The 24,294-nt window shown below is 39.3% G+C and overlaps 1 protein-coding gene across 5 annotated transcripts in view; it reads right to left on the bottom strand.

Moving 5' to 3' along the window:
• The window catches only part of ATP9B (ATPase phospholipid transporting 9B (putative)), a 244,846-nt gene that overhangs the window by 179,294 nt on the left and 41,258 nt on the right, over positions 1-24,294 (bottom strand). For 4 of the 5 annotated variants that reach the window (XM_049901954.1, XM_049901953.1, XM_049901951.1 and 1 more), the window contains 2 exons: positions 21,496-21,604; positions 3,429-3,487 (listed from right to left, as the gene is read on the bottom strand). In XM_049901954.1, coding sequence (XP_049757911.1) covers positions 3,429-3,487; positions 21,496-21,604 — 168 coding nt within the window. Of the gene's footprint in view, positions 1-3,428; positions 3,488-21,495; positions 21,605-24,294 lie in introns of those variants that run through there. The other variant, XM_049901956.1, reaches the window with a different exon arrangement.

Below are 24,294 nucleotides of genomic sequence, written 5' to 3'. Positions count from 1 at the left end.
TTTAAATATCCATAAAATGGATACCAGTGCACTAATTTAACTCCATGTTAAAACACAGAATTAAAAAAATTACCTGACAACATGGAGTCCATCATCCATGAAAATAGCCAGATGAATGACTGACTAGAAATAGGTCTTACACATAAAGGAGAAATTACTTTTTTTGTTAGGCTAAATGCCCACAGATTTCTTAAAAGGAGTAAGCAATTTGCTATCAAATCTGTTATTTCCTTATAAAGGTTATGAAAATTGGCAAGACAAAAATCTTTTATAACTACAAAAACCACAAAATTCAATCTACTACTAGAAGTTTATTAGTCACGGTAATTACTAGAAATTATGCCTCAAGCTTTTGGTAAGCAAAACGTGGAAGTTTTTATATGTAAATGGGTGATAAATTTGGCAATATAAAAAAAAACTTAATCAGGTTGGAGTACAGCAACACCTCCTAAGGGTTCATGAAAATATCTCAGAACACCTTTCTCTAACTCTGCTACCAAAACTTTTATTTTTTATTTTAAGGTAAGGTTGCAAGGTTTTATCGCAGAAAGGATGCTGTTGTTAGCTGCCGTCAAATTGGTTCCAACTCATGATGACCCCATATGTGCACAGCAGAACTGCTCCATGGGGTTTTCATGGCTGTGATCTTTCAGAACCAGATTGCCAGGCCTGTCTTCTGAGGCACCTCTGGGTGAAAGAGCTAACACCATATAAAAGGTAGAGTACATCAGGAAATAATGACAAGGGAACTAACTGAGGCACTCTGCCTTCACTGTACACTGTGTACAACATTAAGCTCCTCTGTGGTACCACCCACAGCATGCCACCCACCAGAAAACGGAAATGACGAGCAAAAACATAGATGTGCAACCACCACGTCAAATAGAACTCAGCCTGGAGATCTACTAGGCACGTTCTGCTAATCCAGTCTCTTTGTAACTGAACAACAAAACACCTGTGGGGACAAAAGAGAAGCCAAGGGGACAGGAGGACAGAGATCTTGGCTGGTGTTGTACACACATACAGAGCTGGAGAGTGAGGTACCCAAACCATGGGAAGGACGGACTCAAGAGTTGCAGACGGGAAGACTGCAGGGAGATACGAAGGTGAGCACACAGCTACATCAAACTCGGCAGTGAAGGTAAGAGAACAACTGAGGAGAGGAAAAAAGGAAATAGAGACGACAACAGTGATCACAAACAATGATCACTTGATGCGCAAATATGCATTCTATGCCACACTTCAAACCCCAAAAGTCAAAAAGTGAGAAAACTCTTTCAAAAGTGAAAATGACTTCTGAGGTTAGGTTGCAAGTGAACTGCGACTTCCACCTGGCTAGCCCTCTCTTCTTCGTCTGCCATCCTCTTGCCGGCTCCCTCAGATAAAGTTGCAGCCTCCCCGTCAGTGTCCTGAAGAGGCTCATGTGGCTGAATTAAGGGCGGCTTCAGTCAATAGCTTCTGGAACTGAGCAAGGCCCTTTGTTCAATGAAGGCTGAACCCTGCCAACCATGTGGGTGAGCTAGGCATCAGACCCTGGGGGGACTCAAGGGGATCCAACCCGCGAGCACCACAACCACAGTCCTGAGAGATACCTGAGCAGAGGACCCAGCTATGCCGCACCAGACTCCTGACCCACAAAGATTGTGGGGTGACAACGCATGGTTCGGCAACTTCTCTTCCAGAATTTATGTAGCCTACAGACATGAGCAGGCACACACACAAGCGAGCCCCATGTGGCATTGTTGCAATGGCAGAAATGAAACACTGGATGAAATGTGTGGTACCCAAGGCACCAGTATAAACCAACAGTAGGCAAAAGTAATTATCAGCATACTAACTTAATTTCATGTTATCTTATAACCAAAAAAACCAAACCCAGTGTCGTGGAGTCGATTCCGACTCATAGCGATCCTATAGGACAGGGTAGAACTGCCCTATAGAGTTTCCAAGGAGCACCTGGCAGATTCGAACTGCCAACCCTTTGGTTAGCAGCCGTAGCACTTAACCACTATGCCACCAGGGTTTCCTGTTATGTTATACGCTATGTTATTTCCCAGAATGAGTCTAGGCAACTGGACAGTAGATGGCACACCCACTTAGGTGCACAGCAGAGTATTCTCTTAGTATGGATGACAGTAATGAGATGGATTAAGAGAACTTTAGGTGTTTAGAGAGGGGCTTCTGTGGCAAGGGCTCAGCTGTGTGGTGTTGGCAGCACCACAGGCTTGTGACCTGAACTGTGGGGACCTTCAGAGAAACTTGTCATTTGAAAGAAATAAAAGTGGCCCTACGGCCTTAGTAAAAAAGCTGAAAAGGACATTAAAGAGTGTAGTTAGCCAACAACATCCTTCCTTGGACAGATAGCTGGTGCACTAGTGTCTTGCACACAAGAGACCCATATTATGTGTTCTGCCTACCCCACTTGTAAGGAAGAGGTGCGTGCCAGTGGGGACTCTCCCCACCTCAACGTGAGCCTCACGGCAGAACGCACCACACACTCAGCCTGCAGGGATGTCCACAGCCTTGGTAACCTCCACCTACCTCAACGTGAAACTCACCTCACACCACACCACACGCTCGCCCTGCCAGAATGTCCACAGCCCAGATGACCTCATAAACATTAACCTCACCACAGACCACAACATATACTGGGCCTGAGAGACGTCCACAGTCCTGGTGACCTCTGTCCACCCCAACATGAACCTCACCAAAGAACACACCACACACTCAGCCTCTTAGGACATCCACAGTCCTGGTGACCTCCGTCCAACCCCACTGTGAACCTCACCACAGACCACACCACATACTCGGCCTGTGGGGACATCCACAGCCCTGATGACCTCCATCCACCCCAATGTGAACCTCACCACAGACCACACCACACACTTGGCCTCTTCGGTGTCCGCACACTGGTCACCTCCGTCTCTGGGTCTCTCATAGTTCCTTCCTACACTGACTTAAACTCTTCCCTTTTTAACACACAGGATCTTTTAGTTCCACTAACCTTTCCCTCTATGAATGTTTAAACAGTTAAGAATTAATACCCCAAAATTATGCACCACATAGCTATCTGTTAAAAGAAAGCTCTGGAAAATAAAACAGACCCTAGTATAAACAGATTCTAACTAATACAATCCTTTGGTCAGATGAGATATTTCTCACAATGCAACATTAAGCAATTAACACATTTCTTATTTCAGACAAATATGATTTCACCTACATACACTGAAATGTACTTCAGCAAAACGGACAGAATATACAAAAATCTAGATTTTTTCTTCAATATCTATCAGTCTTTATGCAAAAGTGTTAGGATTTTAAATACATGTCTCCAACAGTTTCCTTCATATTCAAAAGTTACTTGCAATCAGGCTAAATGTTAATAACTAGCATATATAGGCTCTAAAATATATTAAAAATGCATCAACCTTTTCCACTATGATGAGGTCTCCAACTTGTATGTCTGAACTCTTAACTTGCACTTTACCTTAAAAGAAAGAAGAAGTATAATCAACTTAAGGAAACAATAGCACACCAGAGTTTAACTTTCAATTGATAATAATTACTTTAGAAATAACCTTGGGGAAAAGAATACTCCAGAAATTTCTCTACTCTTGAACTTTCAAAATAAATGTATTTCAGATAGACATGTTCACTAATCATTTACTTCTTTTAGGTAAATTACCAAGTACAGATAATTAACTATCCCCCCAATTAAAAAAAAGAGAGTAAAAATTCCTTTATGTTAATTAAAGGGGATTTCATTTAGAAGATTTTTGCCACATTTTTCATTGTTTCAAGTCTCGCTGAGTCAACAAATGATAAAAAAAAAAAAATATTGTTAAGTAGGATAATGATGACTGAAACTGAATTGCAAGGATGTAAAAATTCATTAAAATTCATACTGTGAATGGTACTGATTGGCATATAACTGACCAAAGAAAGCAAATTATACACAAAATCACCCTCGCTAGTAGCTTTACAGACACAGGTAAGGACTGAAAACTTCTATAACACTCCAATGTAAATGCTAGTATTTATTATTTTTTCATAAAAAATATTCTACTTAATTTATTGTCAGATACACACTCAGGACATCATACGTTATTGGCCTTTTATTTTTTCATAGTTAATAGTGAATATTACCAAGTAAGGTAACAACTAACCCTCTCTCTCTGAACTATTTCAATTAAAGCTGCCCACGAAATCCTTATTCCAGCAATAAATGTTCCCTGCCACCATGCTTCAAAAGTGTAAAAGCTTAAGTGGTTTTTCCTCACTCCCATGAGCCAAGATGCCTGGCCCCTCTAAAGAAAGATCAAAAAGTGACTCCAAGAACTACTCACTCCTATGCCAAAGCTTCTTGAGCATAAATGCTCCCCATCACACTCACGGCCACTTACTGCCTTTTGCTTATATAAACAGAATATACTACTAACTGGTCTCCATTAGTATCACCTCTGAATTCAATCTGAATTCCAAATGAAATTAGCTGCAAAAAGTAAGAGAATTACGTTTTACCTCCACCCAAAAACCTCCATTATTTGCCAATTATATAGAAGATAATTCCAATTTTATCACTATATAAAAGTTCTTCACACCTGATCCCAAATTGACTTTTATGCTCTACCTACTACCCATACTTCCCTCTGTCCTGCCATACCTTCAGCTACAGGAGCTCTCTGCCTAATCTTATAAGCTCCCTGCACTGGCTGCTACTTTTGACCAAAATCCCTTCCCTCCCTAAACCTCCTAATTACAACGCAAATACAACCTCTGTGAACCTTTTAAGAACTCATGTTAAGAACCAACAGTATTTATATATACCTCTACATAATGTGCTTAAAATGCTATAAATATTCAAACATCAGAGTGTCTACTAAATGTTAGATCCTATGGTAGGCTCAAATCATAACTAAAAAGACACTTTAATGGCATTTGGTTTGTTCTTCACAGATGCATATCCAAAGTAATCCACTTTAAAGCAGCAAAAGGAGTTTACTACCATTCTGTTTCTAATTAGTTAAAATGGGTCAAATGTCATAAGGGATTAAAGACATCATAGCATATAAGTCGCATCTAATTAGACATTGTATGTAAGAAGGGTTACCTACTAATGGTAAAATGTATTAATTACTTACATCCCAAGAAAACACACAGGGGGGTAAAAATTGGAGATAATTAAGCAACTTATTAAAAAAAGGATTGGTCATCTATAACGGGCACCTCTAGAAGCTCAGCGTCAGATCAACAGGCATTAATGAAGGAGAGACAACTACCCACTTGGCTTCACACTGTCTTCATGTTTAGCCCCTACTTCTACTTCCACTTAGAACTAGGAAAGGTTGAGGGAATGTCATTCCCATCTTAATGATGAAGACAAGCCAAATAACCTACAAAGTGTAGTCTTCAGCACACTGAAGAGCTGAAGTGACAAGAAACCTGGTGAATTCAAGTTCAACAAGACAAGCCCTCCTAGGAGAGGGAGCCACAATGCTCTCACCTGGAGAAATGGCCGAGGGAGGTCTGCCAGGACCATTTGCCAGTGTAGAGTCCCCAGGGGCCCCAGACAGAGAAACTCTGCAGGTGTGAACCCACTTCCTCCACAGCCATGGCCAAGCACTCAGGTAAAAGATGGGAGGCAGGACTCAAGAGTAGCCCTCGTGGTGCTGCCCCGACCTGGCAGGGGCTATCTTTGGCTAGGACAGCTCAGCCAGAAAGAGAGAGATCCCACTCTCCACTCCTGTTCAACACTGCACTGCACAGCCCAGCTAGGGATGAAGCCAGAAAAAAAACAAAGGCAGACGTTTGGAAGAAGGAACAAGTGTCAAAGGTACTTGCAGGTGGCATAATCATCTAGAGAGAAAATCCTAAAAATCTACAAAAAAAGTACTAGAACAAATAGGGTTATTTGCAAAGTTCATGGGAGATAAGGACAAAACACAAAAAATTAGCTGTATATGTATTTATACTTAGAAATTTTAACTAAAAGACAGTACCAGTCACAATAACATACAAAATCATACAATACTGAAGGTTAAATGTGACAAGATATGGAAGACATCTACATTGAAAACTATAAACAGTGCTGAAATTATAGACATCTCCCCAAACTGATCTCCTAATTCAATAGATTCAATAAAATCTCCCAATCAACATCCTAGCAGGATTTTCTGTAGAAACTGACAAGCTGATTCGAACATTTAGGTGGAAACCCAAAGGACCTAAAATAATCAAAACAATCTTCAAAAGGAAAATCACATTTGGAGAACATACAGACTTAGTACAAAAGGCTTAAAAGACTGTTAGAAAGTTCCAGTAATCAGACAAAGAGATCAGAGACAGCCCCACACACATGCAGTAAAAGATGTTCCACAAGGATATCAAAGCAGCTCGCAGGGGACAAGAAAGTCTTCCACCATGAATATTGAAAAAACTCAATTTTCATATAGAAAAAGAACATCAACCTCACCTCATAAAAATTAAGATGTATTTATCTAAATGTTAAAGTGAAAACTGTAAGGTTCCTAGAAGGAAACAGTATATCTCCATGACCTAGGGGTAGGGAGATTTCCTACAGGGGACACAGAAAGCACAAATTGGACCTCATCAAAACTAAAAAAAGTTCTGCTTCTCAAAGGAATTAAGAATATGCAAGTCAAGGACTGGAAGAAAATATTCACAACACACATATCTGACAAAGGACTTATAGGTAGAATATGTAAAATGAATTCCTGCAAGACAACCCAGACAGTCTCCGGAATACTGAGTTCCGTTCCTAAGCCTGTCTTTAAGTCAAATTGGTACGCAAGTCTGAACAGTTAGGTATGGTTTGTATCTAACAGGAGTTAGTCAAATGTCTGTCTTAATACACAGAATATAGTGTACCTTTCTATGCATAAAAAACATTAAAGAAATAATTCCAGATACACTAAAACATCTTTAACATAATAATACGGTAATAATAATGTTCCGATGAGTGTCGCAAAGTAGCACCTGTTTGTTACTACAAACCACTGTATGTACCTCGGATTTTTAATATAGTAGGCTTTATGGGGGCTGTTCATTACTACAGGTTGTATGGAAGTTGGACATTTGTAACCCAGGGACCGTCTGTACAAAAATGGCAAACAGCCCAATAGAAAAGAAAGTAAGCAGAAAATGTGAACGCTTCACAAAAACAAGCCAGCAGGCAGTAAGCCCATGAAAACTCCTCAGTCTTATCCCTCACTGGAAAATGCAAACGGAAACCTCAATATCCCTGCACATTCTCCAGAGTGGCTAACAGAAAAGGGACTGCACAGACAGAACGTCAAAGGACTGGAACTCTCCTGCACAGCTGGTGGGAGGAAATGATACAGCCACTGGGGAAAGCTGTTCGCCACATGGTTGCACAATTTTAAGAATGTAATCAATGTCACTGAATTGTACATGTACCAATGGTTGAATTGCTGCATGTTTTGTTGTGTACATTCTCAACAACAACAAAATAAAGCTAAAACAAAACAAAAAGTTAAACATATACCTACCCTATGACCAAGCAATTCCACTTGTAGGTGTTTATCCAAGAGAAATGAGCTTATGTTCAAAAATAGGCCTTATACAACAAAGTCCACAGGAGTTTTATTCATACTAGCCAAAATCTGGAAAGAGTCCAGGTGTCCATCTACAGGAAAATGGATAAACTAACAGTGGTACAGGGACTCAGACAATGGACACCACTCACTAACCAAAAGGGGTGAACTACTGATATGTGCAACATCAGTGTTAAATCTCAAAAACATGCTTAGTGAAAGAAACCAAACACGACCACAAAATCACTGTATGATTCCACTCAGATGAATTCTAGAAAAGGCAAAACCAGTCTATGGTGACAGAAGTCAAAACAGAGGACAGAGTGGGAAGGGGCACCGAGATAGCTTCTAAATGGAGACAGACGTTCCATGCCTTCCTGGGGTGGGTCCACCTTGTGGAGTGGTGAGAGGAGATGCTCCACACCTCCCTGGTTAGCCACAGAACTGAATCATGTGGAGGGCTGCAGTTCTTGGTGCAGCAAGGTCCAGGTATAGTGTGGAAGAAAAGCAGACATAGAGGGAAGAGATCGTTGGAAAAAGACCACTGTGTTTATTTCGAAATCACAAAGGCCAGGGCAATGGAAAGTGACAGTGTGTCGGGAGCCAAAATTGTCACACTGCTCAGAGTGACCTGCAGTTGACAGCAACACTGATGGTGGTGAGTGGTATGTGTGGTCTGATGAGATTTAGAGCTTGGAGTCTAGGGAGGAAAGAGGAAAAACAGCCGGAGGTGACCATGAGAAGCAAGTCAAGGAGCACAGGCTATGGGAGCAAAGACAGTAACCACATAGGACCCTGGGGAGCAGCACCCTCAGGGGCCATTTTTCTGGGAGAGCAGATTCAGAGAAGGGTGTGTAGATGAGGAGGCCTCAGGTGAGGAAGGACAGTGAATTCCAAGGGCACAATGAAAAGGGTAAGGGTGGGACTAAGAAGAGCGACACAATCTTATGGAAATTAAACGGCAGAAGAGTGACTTCAACATCTGAGGGTTTTCATTTTAAGAGAAATAAACAAGGGTAAAAGGCATAGTGTGTATAGGGTTCAACAGTATCCCCTAAATATTCACGCCCACTGGAACTTCAGAATCAGAACCTGGGAGGGAGGCAAGGAAGGATCCTCCCCTAGAGCCTTCAGTAAGAGCATGGCCCTGATGACACCCTGAACTTAGACTTCTGGAGTCCAGAACCATGACAGAATAAATTGTAATTTCTGATGGGAAAATTCAGCTAAGACATAGGTATACTAACAAACAAAAAACAGCTATCTTACAAAAATATTACTCACAAACGGCAATCCTTTTGCCAAGTAGAGAATACAGCAACCCATAAAATCCATTATATTTTATGATTTCCCTTTGGAAGTGTTCATAATGCAAGGATAGCATGTAAAAGGCACTTAAGAGAGATCCAAAAATATTTTGATTCAGTTTTCAAGGAATAATTATTACTCACAAAGTGAGTAACTTATATTAAAGGATTACAAAATTTCACGGAAACATCTAAATTTTTTTTTTTTTTTAAAAAGCAGATTAAGAATTTTAACAAGTTGAACTGTAACACAATTACAGTGTTGATAAATATGATCAAAGTCCCTGAAATACACAAGAGTAAAGAAAATTAAGATTGACCTATTCTGTACTCTATTAGTATAAGGTTCCTTTCTGGCAAGTAGTAAAATGGAACAGGACAAAGATGTGAGTGCTCGCTCGCTCACACACACACTCATACACACACAGAGACAGACGCACATACACACACATACAGAAACACAAGCACCTTACTTAAGGCTTAGAGACAACAGAATTCTTCTCTCTCTCTCTCTCATAAAGGTTGAATACTTAAAAACATGTTAAGAAAAAAAACTCCAGAATTATTCAAAAAAACAGCTAAGTGGTATCGGAAAACCACCACCACAAGCTGTATAGGAGAATCACAGCACAGAAGAAATTCAAGTTCCATCTCTAAACATAATAGGTTAGCATTAAGTTTAAATTTGGAATGTACATTGTAGTTGCTGATATGACATAGAGCTTCTGAGATGTGGTGACTAGTGAAAACCAACCTCCGGCAAACCTGAGTGAACCCTCCCACCGGGCTCTGCACGTGCTTCCTAGCTCAGGCCTCAGTCACAGCTGGTACTAATTGTGGAACTGAGCTGAAACGTGGTCTAGCCAACTGTATGACTGTAACCAAGGTGTACAATTTCTACACCTTCACCTAGCGGTGGGGGGAGTACAGCCCCGACACCAAGGGCAGGTGGAGTGGCCGCACACTCCAACTCTTCTTCCTCAGGAGGTTTTACAAGGTTGCTAAGACAGGAAATCTACTTTGCTTTCCCTTCCCTGGCTCTGCCTCTTCTCTGTTGGAAACAGTAATAAATAATACAGGCAGTCATAAACAAAACAAAATGAAAGAAAGTAGCACCAACCACACAGGCATAATTCCCAAGCTTGTGAGAAAATACAAGTCAACAGCGAACCCAAAATCATTTCAGCCCAACTGAGAAATGTGACACTTAAAACTGCTTCTGCTTCCACACAAAGCATCTTAGGGATGTTACACAGCTTAAAAGTGGAAGTGGTTTTCCCTTAACTATTAAAAGGAAAAACAACGCCAGTAAGATTTCTCCAGTTTCCATCTACAAGATGTACTTGAGAACTCTAGATGTAAAGCACATCAGGAAGCATCATCAATGCCATTCAAAGAGGAGGACACGGTTAACTCTACAAACTAAAAAGAATATCAACTAAGTTATTTTGGAGGAAAGAAATTTGACACTACACTCCATAGTAGGCTGCAACACCTGAGTTTTTTATATTCTAGATTTCACTCAGCAATCATCTGCATCAGGCTAACCACCCATGCATGGGCAATGTGCCACAACTGAAAGAACACCGAAGTCCAGAAGATCTGGGTTCAGAGCCCAGCTGTGCCAAGAATGGCTATGATTTAAAATATTTAACATGAACCCTAAAATGTCTCATCTGTTAAATGGAGATAATATCAACCTACCTTGGATGATGGCTATGAGAATGAATATTATGAATCCTACCTGACACATAGTAAAAAATAGGAACTTAAAAATAGCATCTATTATCATCCACATATAACATTTCTATTTCTTAGGTCACAAGCAACGATACATATATATACATATGAAATAAACCTAACGAAAACTATTTTTAAAGTACTTCGAGTTCGAATAACACAAAAGTGTAAAAAAAAGTATGTCTTTTTTCCTCAACATCTTATACCATTTTATTTAGATGAAATTAACATAACATAAAATGAATCTGTTAAAGTGAACCATTTGGTGGCATTTAGTACATTCACAATGGTGTGCAACCAACTCTATCTCATTGCAGAACATTCTAATCACCCAAAAAGGAGACCCCATTAAGCAGTTGTATACCTCCCTTGGTCCCATGGCAACCATGTATACCTGTGTTCTTTATGGATATATCTATTCTGGATATTTCATATAAAAGAAATCATATGTGACCATTTTTGTCTGGCTTCTCTCACCCAGCTTAATGTTTTTAAGGTTCATCCATGTCATAGCATGTATCAAAACTTCACTCTTTTTTATAGCTGAATAATATTTGATCATAGGTACATACCAAATTTTGTTTATTCATTCATCAGTTGATGGATATTCAGGTTATTTTCACCTTTTGGCTACTGTGGATAATACTGCAATGAACAATGGTGTACACAAATCTGAGTCCCTGCTTGCAAGTCTCCTGAGTATATACCTAGGAGTAGAATTGCTGGGCCATATGGTAGCTCTATGATTAACCTACTTAGTTAATCTATGATTAACTGTCACTGTTTACCACAACAGCTGTATCATTTATGTTTCTACCAGTAATGTACAAAGTTTCTGATTTCTCCACACGTTCACCAACACTTGTTATTTTCAGTTTTTGTTTTGTTCTTTTAGTCATCATAGTGGGTGTAAAGTGGTACCTTATTTTGGTTTTGATTTGCATTTCCCTGATGACTAATAATGTTGAGCATCTTTTCATGTGCTTGTTGGCCATTTATATACCTTCTTTGGAAAAAAGACTATTAAAGTACTTTGTACATTTTTTTAATTGGGTTGTCTTGTTGTTGTTGAGTCATAAGAGTTCTGGATACAGGACCCTTATCAGATACGTGACTTGCAACTAATTTTCTCCCATTCTGTAGATCGTCTCTTCACTTTCTAGGTAATCACCTTTAACATGCAAAAGTTTTTAACTATGATGAAGTCCAAATGATCTTTTTTGTTGTTGCTCATGCTTTTGATGCCAGACCTAAGAAACACTGCCTATTCCAGGGTAATGAAGATTTATCCCTATGTTTTCTTATAAGAGTTTTGTTCTCTTAACTTTTATATTTAGGTCCTTGATGTGTTCTAAGCTACTTTTTAAATATGATGCGAAGTACAGGTTCCAAATTCATTCTTTTGCATGTGGATATCAGGATATTCTACCGGTCTACATGTCTATACTTATGCCGGTATCACACTCTTTTAACTACTGTAGCTTTATAGGTAAGTTTTGAAATAGGAAGTGTGATTCCCCCTCCTTTGTTCTTTTTTCAAAATTATTTTGTTTATTCGGGACCCCTTGTTAAGCCTATATAATTTCGATAATTGGCATTGTCATTTTGCAAAAGTGGGCACTGGAATTTTCATAAGGATTGCATTGAATGGGTACATCACTTTGGGTAGTACTGACATCTTAACAATATTCAGTCTTTCAATCCATGAACACAGGATGTCTTTCATTTAGAGTCTTCTTTAACTTCTTTCAGCAATGCTTTGTAGTTCTCAGTGATTAAGTCTTTCACCTCCATAGTTATATTTATTCCTAGGTATCTTATTTGTTTAAGTGTTATTATAAATGGGATTGTTTTCTTCATTTCTTTTTCAGATTGTTCATTGCTGGTATACAGAAACACAACTGTTTTTTGCATGATGATCTGTACCCTGCAACCTTGTTTATTAGCTCTAGTAGTTTTTTTGTGGATACCTTGGGATTTTCTACATATAGGACTATGAAATCAGCGAGTAGAGAAAGTTTTACTTCTTGCTTTCCAATCTGGATGACTCTTAGTTCCTTTTCTTGCCTACATCTTTCAGTATAATTTTGAACAGCAGTACTGAAAGCACACATCCTTATCTTCCTCCTGATTGTAGGAGGGGAGTCTTCAGTCTTTCACTATTGCATGATGTTGTTGCCGTAGACTCGGCTGCAACTCATAGCAATTCCATGTGTAACAGAACAATAGGCTGCCCAGTCCTGTGCCATCTTCATGATCATTGGTATTTTTTAGTTCACTGTTGTGGCTACTGTGTCACTCTATCTCACTGAGCGTTTCTCCTTTTGGCTGACCTTCTACTTTACCAAACTCAATGTCATTTTCTACTGACTGGTCTTTCCCAATGATGTGCTCAAAGTAATCAAGCCAAAGTGTCACCATCCTGACTTCTAACAAGCATTCTAGTTGTATTTCTTCTACGACTGATTTATTTGTTCTTCTGGCAGTCTATGGTAGCATCAATATTCTTCACCATCACCACACTTCAAATCCATCAATTCTTCTTTCTTCCTTTTTCACTGTCCAGCTTTCACATGCATATGAGATAAATGAAAAGACCATGGTTTGGATCAGGAGCACCTTGTCATCAAACTGACGCCTGAGCTTTTAAAACTTTAAAAAGGCCTTTCGAAACAGATTTACCCAATGCAATATGTCATTAAATTTCTTGACTGCTGCTCCCATGAGAATTGACTGTCGATCCAAGTTGAATGAAATATCGCCTTCAATTTTTTTCTCCATTTATCATGATGCTACCTACTGATCCAGTTGTGAGGATTTTCATTTTCTTCACACTAAGGCATGATCTATACTGAAGGATGCAGTCTTAGACCTTTATCAGTAAGTACTTCAAGTAGTCTTCATTTTCAGCAAGCAAGATTGCGGAGATTTTTCATAAATGCCCTTTATTGGGTTGAGGAAGTTCCCCTGTATTACTAGTTTGCTTAGTGTTTCATCCTGAAAGTGTGTTGGATTTTGTCAGATACTTTCTCTGCAGTAAGCGAGGTGAACATGTGATTTCATCCCTTCATGTATGCATTTGGTATACTGTTGGTGTTGTATGCCGCGGAGTCTATTCCAACTCATAGCAACCCTATGAGACAGAGCAGAACTACCCCATAGGGTTTCCGAGGAGCAGCTGGTAGATCCAAGCCGCCGACCTTTCAGTTAGCAGCCTGAGCTCTTAACCACTTCACCACCAGGGCTCCATTTGAAGTATTACACGTATTTGTTTTCTTATGTGGAGCCACCTTGGCATTTCTGCAATAAATTCTACTTGGTCATCATGTATAATCCTTCTAACATGCTGTCGGATTCAGTCTGACACTACAGTATTTTGTAGAGGACTTTTACATCTATAATCATCAGAGATATCGGTCTGTTGTTTTTTGGTGGTATCTTTTTTTTTGGCTCTGGTATCAGGGTAACACTGATCTCATAGACTAAATTACAGTGTTTAATCCTTTTCTATTTTTTGGAAGAGTTTGAGAATCTCTGGGTTTAATTCTGCTTTAAATGTTTGGTAGAGGTGACTACTGAAGCTAACTGGTCCTGTACTTTTCCTTCTTGGTGTACACTGGGCATCATGAATGTGCAGATCTGTGTATTTTATCAGATTTGGAGAATTTTTGGCCATTACTATATCCCCCATGCACCTGTCAGTTTATCATACTGTGGGGGCTTGCATGTTGCTGTGATGCTGGGAGACACAACACCAGTATTCAAATACCAGCAGGTCACTCATGGTGGACAGGTTTCAGCTGAGTTTCCAGACACTAGGAAGGACCTGACGATCTACTTCTGAAAAGAATTAGCCAGTGAAAACCTTATGAACAGCAGCAGAATACTGTCTGATATAGTGTTGGAAGATGAGCCCCTCAGGTTGGATGGTACTCAAAATACGACTGGGCGAGAGCTGCCTCCTCAAAGTAGAGTCGACCTTAATGTTGTTGATGGAGTTGAGCTTTTGGGACCTTCATTTGCTGATGTGGCTCAACTCAAAATGAGAAAAAACAGCTGCAAACATTCATTAATTATTGGAACATGGAAATCTATGAAGTATGAATCTAGGAAAACTGGAAATCATCAAAAACGAAATGGAACTCATGAACGTCAATATCCTAGGCATTAGTGAGCTGAAATGGACTGCTATTGGTCATTTCGAATTGGACAATCATATGGTCTACTATGCCAGAAATGACAACGTGAAGAGGAATGGTGTTCATTCATCATCAAAGAGAACATTTCAAGACCTATCCTGAAGTGCAATGCTATCAGAGATAGAACAATATCCAAATGCCTATGAGGAAAACCAGTTAATACGACTTATTACTTGAATTTATGCACTAACCACTAAGGCCAAAGATGAAGAAATTGAAGATTTTTACCAACTTCTGCAGTCTGAAATTGAACAAACATGCGATCAGGATGCATTGATAATTACTGGTGACTGGGATGTGAAAGCTGGAAACAAGGATCCATAGTTGGAAAATATGGCCTCGATGATTAAAACAGTGCTGGAGATAGCATGATAGAATTTTGCAAGACCAACAATTTCTTCACTGTAATTACCTTTTTTCACCAACATAAATGACAACTATCCATGTGGACCTCACCAGATAGAATACACAAGAATCAAATCAACTACATCTGTGGAAAGAGATGATGGAAAAGCTCAGTATCATCAGTAGAACAAGGCCAAGTGCTGACTACGGAATAGACCACCAACTGCTCATATGCAAGTTCAAGCCGAAACTGAAGAAAATTAGAACAAGTCTACGAGAACCAAAGTATGACCTTGAGTATATCACACCTGAATTTAGAGACCATCTCAAAAACAGATATGATATACTGAGCACTAACCACTGGAAGACCAGACAAGTTGTGGAAGGACATCAAGGATATCATACACGAAGAAAGCAAGAGGTCATTAAAAAGACAGAAAAGAAAGAAAAGACCGATATGTATGTCAGAAGAGACTCTCAAACTCGGTCTTGAATGTCAAGCGGCTAAAGCAAAAGGAAGAAATGATGAAGTAAAAGAGCTGAACAGAACATTTCAAAGGGCAACTGGCAAACACAAAGTAAAGCATTATAATGATGTGTGCAAAGATCTGGAGATAGAAAACCAAAAGGGAAGCACACACACAGCATTTCTCAAGCTGAAGACCTGAAGAAAAAATTCAAGCCTCGAGTTGCAATATTAAAGGATTCTACAGGGAAAATATTAAACAATGCAGGAAGCATCAAAAGAAGATGGAAGGAATATACAGAGTCGCTGTAACAAAAAGAACTGGTCGATGTTCAACCATTTCAGGAGGTAGCATATGATCAGGAACCCATGGTACTGAAGGAAGAAGTCCAAGCTGCACTGAACGCACTGCCAAAAAACAAGGCTCCAGGAATTGACAAAATATCAACTGAGATGGTTCAACAAATGGATGCAGCGCTGGAAGTGATCACTTGTCTATGCCAAGAAATTTGGAAGACAGCTACCTGGCCAACTGACTTTGGAAAAGATTCATATTTATGCCTATCCCAAAGATGACCCAGCCGAATGTAAAAACTGTTGCACAATTTCACTAATATCACATGCAAACAAAATTTTGCTGAAGATCATTCAAAACTGGCTGCAGCACTGCATCAACAGGGAACTGCCAGAAATTCAAGCTGGATTCAGAAGAGGAGGTGGAACCAGGGGTATCAATGCTGATGTCAGATGGATCCTGACTGAGAGCAGAGAATACAAGAAAGATGTTTACCTGTTATTGACTATGCAAAGGCATTCGACTGTGTGGATTGTAACAAATTATGGATAAAATTGGGAAGCGTGGGAATTCCAGAACATTTAATTGTGCTCAGGAGGAACCTGAACATAGATCAAGAAACAAATGTTCAAACAGAACACAGGGATACTGTGTGGTTTCATGTCAGGAAAGGTGTGCGTCAAGATTGTATCCTTTCATCATACTTACTCAATGTGTATGTTAGCAAATAACCCGAGAAGCTGGATTATATGAAGAAAAATGGGGCATCAGGATTGGAGGAAGACTCATTAACAACCTGCATTATACAGATAACACAACCTTGCCTGCTGAAAGTGAAGAGGACTTGGAGTACTTACTAATGAAGATCAAAGACCACAGCCTTCAGTATGCATTACAGCTCAGCATGAAGAATACAAAAATCCTCACAGCTGGACCAAGAAGCAACTACATGATAAATGGACAAAAGACTGAAGTTGTCAAGGATTTCTTTTACTTGGATTCACAATCAACACCCATGGAAGCAGCAGTTGAGAGATCAAAAGACACACTGCACTGGGCAAATCTACTGCAAAAAAAATAAAAAGACCTCTTTAAATTGCTGAAAAGCAAAGATGTCACTTTGATGACTAAGGTGTGCCTGACCCAAGCCATGGTGTTTTCAACTACCTCATATGCATGTGAAAGGCGGACGATGAGTAAGGAAGACCGAAGAATTGAGGCCTTTGAATTCTTCAGCTTTCTCGCTAACGTTGAATAAGGAACACTCGAGAAGAACTGACACCTTTGAATTGTGGTACTGGAGAAGAATACTGAATATACCATGGACTGCCAAAAAAGGAAACAATTCTCTCTTGGAAGAAGTACAACCAGAATGCTTCTTAGACACAAGGATGGGGAAACTGCGTCTTCCATACTTAGGACACGTTGTCAGGAGGATCAGTCCCTGTAGGACATCACGCTTGGTAAAGTAGAGAGTCAGCAAAAAAGAGGAGGACACCACCTACAGGCTGGGAAAAAATTTTCAGCTATGATATCTCTGACCAGCGCCTGATCTCTAAAATCTATATGATTCTGTTAAAACTCAACCACAAAAAGACAAATAACCCAATTAAAAATCGGGCAAAAGATATGAACACGCACTTCACTAAAGGAGATATTTACGCGGCTAACAGATACATGAGGAAATACTCTCAATCATTAGCCATTAGAAAAATGCAAATTAAAACTACGATGAGATTCCATCTCACTCCAATAAGCCTGGCATTAATCCGAAAAACACGATAATAAATGTTGGAGAGGCTGTGGAGAGATTGGAACACTTCTACACTGCTGGGGGGAACGTAAAATGGTAGAACCACTTTGGAAATCGATCTGGTGTTTCCTTAAAAAGCTAGAAACAGAACTACCATACAACCCTGAAATCCCACTCCTCGGAATATATCCTAGAGAAATAAGACCCTTTACACGAACAGATACATGCACACCCATATTTATTGCACCACTGTTTACAATAGCAAAAAGCTGGAAGCAACCAAGGTGTCCATCAACGGACAAATGGATAAATAAATTATGGTATATTCACACGATGGAATACTACACATCGATAAAGAACAATGATGAATCTGTGAAACATTTCATAACATGGAGGAACCTGGAAGGCATTATGCTGAGTGAAATTTGTCAGACACAAAAGGACAAATATTGTATAAGACCACTATTATAAGATCTTAAGGACTAGTTTAAACTGAGAATACATTCTTTGGGGGGGGGGGAGGGAGGGTGGGAGAGGGTTATTTACTGATTAGATAGTAGATAAGACCTACTTTAGGTGAAGGGAATGACAACACTCAATACAGGGGAGGTCAGCACAACTGGACTGGACCAAAAGCAAAGAAGTTTCCTGAAGAAGCTGAATACTTCGAAGGTCAGCGGAGCAAGGGTGGGGGTTTGGGGACTATGGCTTCAGGGGACATCTAAGTCAATTGGCAAAATAAATTCTATTAAGAAAACATTCTGCATCCTACTTTGAAGTGTGGCATCTGGGGTCTTAAACACTAACGAGTGGCCATCTAAGATGCATCAATTGGTCTCAACCCACCTGGATCAAAGGAGAATCTAGAACACCAAGGTCACAAGGTAATTATGAGCCCAAGAGACAGAAAGAGCCACATGAACTAAAAGCTTCAGTGTTATAAACATTTGACTATTTTCTAGAGTTTTGACAAAGTTCGTTGTGACAGTTTCTTCTTGGTTTTTCAATATTTTTGTGGAGGGATGGGCACTTGGCAACTGCCTCCTTCACCGTTCTGCTGACACCATTTATTTTTTGATTAATACAATTATTATATTAGAAACAAATCTCTTCCGAGCCCAACTACCACAATTAAAACAGTTAAAAGTAAGCTAGGAACTACACTATATTCTTAAAAAGACAAAGTATATTACACCTAATTTACCCGGCCATTACGGGAATTCTTCTTGCTCGAATTAAAGCTTATCTTCTTTTCTATACCTCACCTTCCTCCCACCACGCTACTACTCAAACATCAAAGCTTTTCAAAAATAAAATTTTTCGTTCAATTGAGAATACATAGCCCTTTCAACAAATGGTGCTGGGATAAATGGACATCCACATATAAAATAAGGAAGTTGGACCCATATCACACACCATACATTATGTGAAAATGGACCAGAGACATAAGTTAAGAGCTAAAACTAGCAAGTAACTAGAAGAAAGCATAGAAGTAAATCTTTTGTGACCTTGGGTTAACTGACGGTTTCTTTGATACAACACCAAAAGCATAAGCAACAAAATAAAAAAGTAGATAAACTGGACTTCATCAAAATTTAAAACTTTTGTGCATCAAAAGACACCATCAAGAAAATGAAACGAGAACCCAAAAAGGGAGGAAATATTCCCAAATCATATATCTGACCAGATACTTATACACAAAATATACAGACGACTCTTGTTGGTATTGTTGTTAGGTGCCAGTGAGTTGATTTTTGACTCTTAGTGCCCCCAAGGGACAGAGCAGAATTGCCCTACAGGGTTTTCTAGGCTGTAATCTTGACAGCAGATCACCAAGTCTTTCTCCTGTGGAGCCACTGCGTGGGTTCAGACCACCAACATTTTGGATCACAGCCAACTACTTAGCCATTGTGCCACCAGGGCTCCTTATAAAGAACTCTAACAATTCAATAATTAAAAGACAACTAACCCAATTAAAAAGTGGGCAAAGGATTTGAATACACATTTCTCCAAAGAAGATATACAAATGGCCAATAAGCCCATGAAAAGATGCTCAATGTCATAAGTCATTAAGGAAATGAAAATGAAAACCTCAATGAAATACCACTTCATACCCAGAAGGATTGGAAACCCTGGTAACGCAGTGGTTAAGTGCTACGGCTGCTAACCACGAGGTCAGCAGTTCTAATCCACCATGCGCTCCTTGGAAACTCTATGGGGCAGTTCTACTCTGTCCTGTAGGGTCGCTATGAGTCAGAATCGACTCGATGGCAGTGGGTTTGGTTTGGTTTACCCAGAAGGATAGCTATAATGAAAAAGGCAGACAATTAAGAGTTGGTAGGGATGTGGAGAAATTGGAACCCTCACATATTACTGATGGAAATGTAAAAAGGTGCAGACACTTTGGTAAACAGTCTGACAGTTTCTCAAAATGCTAAACACAGTCACCATATGACCCAGCAGTTTTGATCCTAGATATATACCCATGAGAATAAGAAACATATGTTCACATAAAAACACGTACACAAATGTTCATAGCAGCATTATTTGTAATAGCCATAAAGTGTAAGCGACCCAAATGTCCATCAACTGATAAATGGATAAACAAAATGTAGTATATCATACAATGGAATATTATTTTGCCCTAAAAAGTAATGAAGTACCAATCCATGCTATAATATGAATGAACCTTGAAAACAATATGCAAAGTGAAGAAGCCAGTGACAAGAGACCATGTATTGCATTATTCCATGTACGGGAAATGTCCTGAATAGGCAAATACAAAGAGACAGAAGGTAGAGTAGTGGCGGGGCTGGAGCAGGAGCTAGAGCAGAAAGCCAAGAATGGGGAATGACTACTAAGGTACTTGGGGGTTCCTTTTGGAGGAGTAGAAAATATTCTAAAACTAGATGGTCATGATGGCTGTACAACTCTAACTATACCCAAAATCACTGAACTATATACATTTATGGGTAAATTTTATGGTATGTGAAATAAATCTCATTATGCTGTAAAAAATATAATTTTTGACGGGATTCTTTCTGGGAATAATTCATTGTACACATTCACATGAAAACAGAAGGTACCAAATCTACTCTAAACCTTTTCATTTTTAAACAGACTGTGAGGTTATTATGAATACCTATTACTAAACTCAGTTTTTTAGTCTCTTCCCTCACTGCCATAATGCCTATTCGTAAGAGCTCACTCCACCCATCCTTTTCCTAAAACATTTACTTCTTTTCTACAATGAACTGGAAAACCAGATAAACAAGTTCTTTAAGAACACAGTTAATGTAGGGCTAAAACCCGACTCATGGCCACAGAGAAACGTGCATGTACAATCTGGATCGTGGCATTTTAGGTACTCCAAAGCCTTTCTACTGAAATGTAGTTTAAGACTATGGTACGTTAAGTCTGACCTTCACGAGTGGGTTTAAAATAAAGTACACAGATGCTTGGCTAAAGTGATATTATGCTTCAGAGAAAATGTGTATACACCAGTTGGGTTTCACATGTGTTGAAGTACACATGCATTATACACAAAGCGTAATATGGCACTTTGCATTACATAATTTTGTGTGTGTATGTGTGTTTGTGCACACACATGTATATATGCTCAAACATCTGGGGTCTGAATAAAAATCTACCCCCAAATCGGACACATTATCTATTGTAAGAGAATAAATTAGATACCATATGCAATCTAATACTATTCTCAGTAACTGAATCAGGACGTGTTTTCTTTTATTTGTTAATTTTAAAATATTGAATACATTAATAACTGCCAAATAGGATTCAAAGTGTCTTGCTAACCTCTTACAGTAAGTTTGCTGTATAGTTGTGAATTCATTTCCTTATCTCGTTGGAAACGTCGAAATTCATCAATTGCTTCCCGCATGATAGTAACAGCCAAGACAAATCCCTATAAAACAAAATAAAGCATTTGAGAAAACTGACTTAAACAAAGTAAAATTTTTTTTACCATTTAGATTTACTTTCTTTGATTTATATTACTCTCTAAAACATAAAATAGATGAAAACAAAAAAGACAAAAAATAACAATGAAATACCACAAAAAGAATACATAGTAGAGGTATTACAGCTCTCTGTATACCCATGGAAATTTTCTAAATTCAGATCACAATATGTACTTCAAGATAAACATCACCAATGCAAAGGAGAAGAAATTAACCATCTTCAATAAACCCATGAATTATATTTAGAGCATTCAGGCTTTCAAATATCAAATTAATAGTGACCAACATAAAAATCTTATCTTTAATATCTGCATTTAAACCTTTCTGATAGAATAAATCCATTCAGGCATACAAAACAACTGAAGAGATATAAGAACTCACGCTGATGAATTTTCTTAAACAGTGCATTTTTACGTAATTGCATTTGCAAGCACAGGTAGAGTCAGTGTTTGCTCTATCATTTTTTAAGTAAAAGTCTAAATAGATTCATTTGATGCTATTTAAATAACACTTTTATCTACTAATTTATTGTGAAACCTATTACACCACTAATAACTAACGTCCAACTTTTTAAAAGCCACATACGTATTTTCTTACACATGGAACTCGAGTCACTTGGGTTAAATAAACACAGGATTAAGTAAAGAAAAAAAAAAGGTGGGTTCATATTACTGACGACCTTGCTTCAGCTTACTCAGTAAAGAACAGCTCACAGGATGGTTTTCCACTAATAGGATTCCAAAATCAAAGCAAACTCGTGGCCATCGAGTCAATTCTGACTCACAGCCATACTACAGGGCAGAGTAGAACTGTCCGTAGGGTTTCCAAGGAGCAGTTGGTGGATCTGAACTGCTGACCTTTTGGTTAGCAGCCAACCTCTTAACTACTAGGCTACCAGGGCTCCACAGTAATTTCTAATTCCCACTCCCCCGCCCCGCCCCCCGTATAACCAACAGACTAAGTAGGCCAGTGGCAAATATGTTTCTTCTCTTTACTCAAATGAGGTTTTTCTCAAGTGTTTCTTACAACAGCCCTTTAGATGGCATAATGCATAAGCCTACTCAAGTCAGAGGTCGCCTATCTCTTCCCCATTCAAAATCAACCCTACAACCTGTATCCTCCACCCCATCTCGTGCCTCTGCTTGCTCTTCAACCACAATTTCTATGCGCTTTTTCCCTAATTATAAACATCTTTAAAACAGCTTCAATCCCCCTTGCCAAAGAAACCTTTCCTTGACACCCCTGTCATCTTCACTCTCTACACCCAGGTTTTCTCCTTCCTTTTGCATCCAAACTAGTCACAGTAACCATCCATACTTGGCACCATCTATGCCTTTCTCTTTTCATTCACTTCTCAACTTGCTACAGTTTTGTCTCCACCACCAGCCTACTGAAGCTATTCGGAATTAAGATGGCCCAACCCCAAAACACTCTTCCTGCCCCCTGCTGAATGACCCTTTATCATGCCACTCCTTTGTTTTTAATTCTCTAGTTTCTATGCTTCCCAACACCACAAAATACTGGTTTTCTTCAAATCAACTGTTCTTTTTCTAGATGCCCTCATGCATTCATTCCTCTTTGTCCAGTCATCCCGTAAATAACGGTGTGGGAAACTGGCCTCAGAACACTGTTCTCCCAATGCTACATTCACTCCATTAGCCGCCATACTCACTATTTCCATGACATAACCACCGCCTAGACATAATTTCATAACTTCCTCCTGTCCCTCAGTTTCTACTACCAAGGCCTGCTGATTTTGCTGCCCAAATCCCTCTCAAACCCAGATGGCTCATTCCCTGCCACCACCTCAGCCTGGTTGAGGACCCCTCTTTTCTCACCAAATCAGACTCCCTGCCTCCAATCTTAGCCCCCTCAAAATTGTCCTTCCAGTTACCCAAGTATCAACCCACAATGAAAATTTGACAATAGGTCACTCCCCACAACTTTCAATAATTGTTGCTGTTAGTTGCCGTCAATCAGATTCCAACTCATGGCAACCCCATGTGTTACAAAGTAGAGCTGCTCTATAGGACGTACTTGGTTGTAATCTTAACAGAAGCATATTGCCAGGCTTTTTCTTCTATACTGCTGGCTGGGTTCAAACCACTAACCTTTAAGTAGGCAGTTGAATGCAAATGATTTGTGCCACCTAGGGACCTTTTAACCTTCAACTGAAAAAAAAAAAAAGAAACTTGCCATAGAGTCAGTTCCAACTCATGGCCACCTTCAATAAAAACAACACGAGACTGTCAGCAGTGTACTGAAGCTCCATGACACACTCGTCTGGTCCTGAAAATGTATTTCTAGTGCTGTCTTAAGCACTCTATTGACAAGTATTCTAAAGCAATGCTTGGGTACAATGAAAAAGGATGCCAGACGTGTCCCCTTTGCAAAGGAAAGCATACAAATGTACATGCTGTGTATTTTCGGTCAGCACGGCTGAAGATAATGGCTGACAGGCAGTTTGACCCTCACTGAAGACCTTTAGCACACGTTTTATTTTTTTAACAGCTCTATTGAGATATAATTCACATACCATAAGATTTGCCCTTTAAAGTGTACAATACAGTGGCTTTGAGCATTTTCACCAAGTTGTGCAACACCACCATCATCAAATTTTAGAACATTTACATCA

This window comes from Elephas maximus, chromosome 11, assembly GCF_024166365.1.
Source record: "Elephas maximus indicus isolate mEleMax1 chromosome 11, mEleMax1 primary haplotype, whole genome shotgun sequence".
Classification (NCBI taxonomy): Eukaryota; Metazoa; Chordata; class Mammalia; order Proboscidea; family Elephantidae; genus Elephas; species Elephas maximus.
Note: the sequence above shows the minus strand (reverse complement) of the source record. Positions and strands in the feature narration are given on the sequence as shown.